This window comes from Panulirus ornatus, chromosome 61, assembly GCF_036320965.1.
Source record: "Panulirus ornatus isolate Po-2019 chromosome 61, ASM3632096v1, whole genome shotgun sequence".
Classification (NCBI taxonomy): domain Eukaryota; kingdom Metazoa; phylum Arthropoda; class Malacostraca; order Decapoda; family Palinuridae; genus Panulirus; species Panulirus ornatus.
Genome location: NC_092284.1, coordinates 1,628,706 through 1,633,705, shown reverse-complemented (window position 1 = coordinate 1,633,705; position 5,000 = coordinate 1,628,706). Strand labels below are relative to the sequence as shown.

Genomic DNA, 5,000 nt, shown 5'->3' with positions numbered 1-5,000 from the left:
AAATCCCATTTCGTTTTAAAAAACCGATTTCCTTTTCCTCCAGGAAACGAAAAATTAACCCCCCATTTTTGACCAAAATACCCCAGTTTCGTTAAAAAACCGGTTTTTTCCCTAAATGGAATTTTGGGGAAAAACTCATTTAGAAAATCTAAAAAAATCCCCAGTTTCGATAAAATTCGTTTCCAAAAATGGAATTTTAGGAAAAACTCATTTAAAATTTAAATACCCCATTTTCTTTGGGGTTTCCTTCCTTTTAGATTCCGGGTTTCGTAAAACCAGGAGGTAAAACCTCTTTACGAAAAACGGAAGGACGAAAAACGCAAACGAAAAGCCCCGGCCCCCCTTCCGCAGGAGGGTTAGCGCTTTGCCCCTTCTGGCCGGCCCAAAAACCCCCAAACCAAAAGGCCGAATTTTGACCAAATCCTCAGTTTGAGGTTTGGCCCTTTGAGGGGCCCTCCGTTTCCGTTGCGATTTTCGTTGCTGATTTTGACCCTAAATAGCCTTTTGACGAAAAGCGCAGGACGAAAAACGTTTTGAGAAATGTGTTTTGACAAAAAAATGGTAAGTTTGATAAAAAAAGTGTTTTGATAAAACCTTTTGACGATAAAAATGTTTTAAAAAAAAATAAAAGTGTTTTGACGATAAAAATGTTTTGACGAAAAACCAATTTGACAAAAAAATGGGATTTACGTAAAACCCCCTGCTTTGACAAAATTCTCTTTTGCCAAAACCCCCCCCCCGGCCCCAAAAACTGAAACAAAATGGGCTGAAAAGTTTCCCTTTTAAAAGTAAATTTAAACGATAAAAAACTCATTTTACAAAATGCTCTTTTTGCTTAAAAACCTGCAGGACAAAAAACCAAATTTCCAAAATCCCTGCTTTCCCCAAAAAAAGGCTTTTCCCCAAATACCTTTAACGGAAATAGCTCATTTGCCCAAAATACTGATTTGAGGGAAAATGGGCTGAATTTGCCCTAAATAGCTAAATTTGAGGGTAAATAGCTGAGTTTGACGTTAAATAGCTGCAGTTTGAGGGAAAAAATAGCTGCAGTTTGAGGGTAAATAGCTATTTAAACGGAAAAATAGCTGCAGTTTGACGCTAAATACTGCATTTAAACCTAAATAGCTGCATTTTGACGGTAAATAGCTACAGTTTGACGCTAAATAGCTGCAGTTTGACGATAAATAGCTGCAGTTTGACCTTAAATAGCTGCAGTTTGACGATAAATAGCTGCAGTTTGACGGTAAATAGCTGCAGTTTGACACTAAATAGCTGCAGTTTGGCGGTATATAGCTGCACTTCGATGGCAAGTAGGTTTGTAACGTGTCGCATCTCTGGCCCACAGACGAGGCGCTGACGTGCAACGTGTGCGACAGAGCGTTCCCCACGAGTCGCCTGCTGACCTCACACCAGACCAGGAAGAGGCACTACGGGTAGGTGGAGGGAGGGAGGGAAGGAGGGAGGGAGGGAAGGAGGGAGGGAGGGAGGGAGGGAGGGAGGGAGGGAAGGAGAGAGAGAGAGAGAGAGAGAGAGAGAGAGAGAGAGAGAGAGAGAGAGAGAGAGCAACAACTGAGATAATGAGGAAGACAGATACGAGGATGTAAACAAAACTGGACGATGATAGATTAAGTAGATAGATAGATAGATAGATACAGAACAGCTCACGTCAATAATCTATCAGTGATAGATATACATGAAAAGAGTAGGTGTGGTGTGAGTCATGATAAATGATCAACTTTATTTCGTTATCAAATGATTAACTGATAATGAGAGAGGATTGCCCGCTCCGCCTCTGTAATGACTCCATCATGCGCCTCATCCATATGGACGACTTTCCTAATGCTTCCTGTGGAGACATGAGCCTCAGGGACGTTCCCAGTGATGAGTTGGTTGAACCCTTGCTGCAGGGAGGAGAAATCAGAGTGAGGTTGGCCCACTAACCTCACAAAGTGTGAGGTTGGCCCACTAACCTCACAAAGTGTGAGGTTGGCCCACTAACCTCACAAAGTGTGAGGTTGGCCCACTAACCTCACAAAGTGTGAGGATGGCCCACTAACCTCACAAAGTGTGAGGTTGGCCCACTAACCCCACAAAGTGTGAGGTTGGCCCACTAACCTCACAAAGTGTGAGGTTGGCCCACTAACCTCACAAAGTGTGAGGTTGGCCCACTAACCTCACAAAGTGTGAGGATGGCCCACTAACCCCACAAAGTGTGAGGTTGGCCCACTAACCTCACAAAGTGTGAGGTTGGCCCACTAACCTCACAAAGTGTGAGGTTTGGGTGGCAACAGGGTTACAGACGGGGTTGGGGAGGGGTTAGATTTTTACCTATTCGCTTATCCCCATTTTCTGTCCAATTTACATTCGTCAAACCCCATTTTCTCCCAATTTACATTCACTCACCGTACCTTCTCCCAATTTACGCTCGTCTAACTGTATTTTCTCCCAATTTACAATAACCTAACACTATTTTTCCCCAATTTACAATATCCTAACCCTATTTTTTCCCAGTTCACAATAACCTAACCCTATTTTTTCCCAATTTACACTCATCCCTCCCCCTCATTTATTCCCTGGACTCTCTACATGTATTCCCCTCCTGTTCTCTCTCTCTCTCTCTCTCTCTCTCTCTCTCTCTCTCTCTCTCTCTCTCTCTCTCCTCTCTCCCTCCCCCCCCTCTCTCTCCCCCACCCCCTCTCTCTCTCCCTCCCTCCCCCACTCTCTCTCTCTCTCTCTCTCTCTCTCTCTCTCTCTCTCTCTCTCTCTCTCCCTCCCTCCCTCCCCCCCCCTCTCTCTCTCTCTCTCTCTCTCTCTCTCTCTCTCTCTCTCTCTCTCTCTCTCCCTCCCTCCCCCTCTCTCCCTCCCTCCCTCCCCCACTCTCTCTCTCTCTCTCTCTCTCTCTCTCTCTCTCTCTCTCTCTCTCTCTCTCTCTCTCTCTCTCTCCCTCTCTCCCTCCCTCCCTCCCCCACTCTCTCTCTCTCTCTCTCTCTCTCTCTCTCTCTCTCTCTCTCTCTCTCTCTCTCTCTCTCTCCCTCCCTCCCTCCCTCCCCCTCTCTCCCTCCCTCCCTCCCCCACTCTCTCTCTCTCTCTCTCTCCTGTATGTTCAGCTTTACATGTGTGTTGGTTGGTCATGAGGTGGACGATCGCCGGTCACCACGGCTGGTGTGTGCTGGCCACACCAAACCTGGCCACACCAAACCTGGCCACACCAAACCTGGCCACACCAAACCTGGCCACACAAACCTGGCTACACAAACCTGGTCACACCAACGAACCAAACCTGGTCACACCAACCTGGCCACACAAACCTGGCCACACCAAACCTGGCCACACCAACGAGTCGACGTCAACTTGTACCAGGAATGGAAACAGACAGCAATGGGAAGAGAGAGAGAGAGAGAGAGAGAGAGAGAGAGAGAGAGAGAGAGAGAGAGAGAGAGAGTGTAGTAAACATGGCGGACCTTCCCCTTGTATATAAGCCAGTCACATACGTTCCTGTATTGGTTATCAATAGACGAAGTCTCTCTCTCTCTCTCTCTCTCTCTCTCTCTCTCTCTTTGTCTCACTTCCTGCCTGGCTGTCATCTCTTCTCTTTCTTATCTCCATTATCTCTTCTTCCGTCTTTGTTACAACTCTTTTGCTTCACATCTGTTAACGTTAAAGTTTCCGCCTATTGTTTTCTATAACCTTTGTGTCATTATTTACAATAATATCCTTATATATGTCAACAAATTATATATATATATATATATATATATATATATATATATATATATATATATATATATATATATATATATATAGGGGATTAAGAATACTTCCCACGTATTCCCTGCGTGTCGCAGAAGGCGACTAAAAGGGAAGGGAGCGGGGGCTGGAAATCCTCCCCTCTCATTTTTTTATTTTAATTTTCCAAAAGAAGGAACAGAGAAGGGGGCCAGGTGAGGGTATTCCCTCAAAGGCCCAGTCCTCTGTTCTTAACGCTACCTCGCTATCGCGGGAAATGGCGAATAGTATGAAAAAAAAAAAAATATATATGTATATATATATATATATATATATATATATATATATATATATATATATCTTCTGTTCATTATAATTAAAGCTATATGTCTCCTCAATGGTTACAGGGGAATACATACAGACATACAACTGCATTAAGTTGAAAACTTTGTGTGTGATAAGAAATAGACACTTTCACAACAACTTTACAACTTCTGGGTTGTTGTGGGGGGTTTTGTGAGGGGTGAAGTTACTGTCGAAGTTGTTATAACTGCCATGAACTGTGTGTGTGTGTGTGTGTGTGTGTGTGGAGTTCAAGGTTTCCACACACACACACACACACACACACACACATTTCCAGCTTCACCTGATCCAAAACATCCAAATGTTTCAATTCTTCCACCTCCACCAGACAAGCCTTCATTAAGTCATTCATTTATCATCATCTTCATTCCTTTGGTGAGGGAGGACCACCTGGGTTGGATGTGGGCCCCACCGTCCCGTCCAGACATCAAACCTTAAGTGTGCCAGCACGTGACTCATGGTCAGCAACGCTAACCCACTACACTACAGAGGAGTTACAGAACTAATTCAAACTTCTACATGGTTTCATAAGGAGTTATAGAATTAGATGTACATTCTTGTGTGTGGAATTTAAATATATTTAACTTGGGCTCAAAAGAATTTATCAATAAGTGAATTATCATTTACTCCACTACACAAATTATGGTAATATATGAAAAGGCGTATCATTTTCAAAATTTTTTTGGTTTTATCAAAAAAAATAAGTCTGAGCGAATGAGAAACGTTCTGTGCACATGTAACGTTTCCTACGTCCACATGTAACGTTTGCTATGTCCACATGTAACGTTTGCTTACGTGTCCACATGTAACGTTTGCTATGTCCACATGTAACGTTTGCTTACGTGTCCACAGGTAACGTTTGCTTACGTGTCCACATGTAACGTTTGCTTACGTGTCCACATGTAACGTTT

The 5,000-nt window shown here is 43.6% G+C and overlaps 1 protein-coding gene across 1 annotated transcript in view; it reads left to right on the top strand.

Moving 5' to 3' along the window:
• Positions 1-5,000, top strand: part of LOC139767436 (uncharacterized) — a 6,385-nt gene that overhangs the window by 87 nt on the left and 1,298 nt on the right. Inside the window, exon 2 of the mRNA XM_071696817.1 lies at positions 1,346-1,433. Coding sequence (XP_071552918.1) covers positions 1,346-1,433 — 88 coding nt within the window. The remainder of the gene's footprint in view (positions 1-1,345; positions 1,434-5,000) is intronic.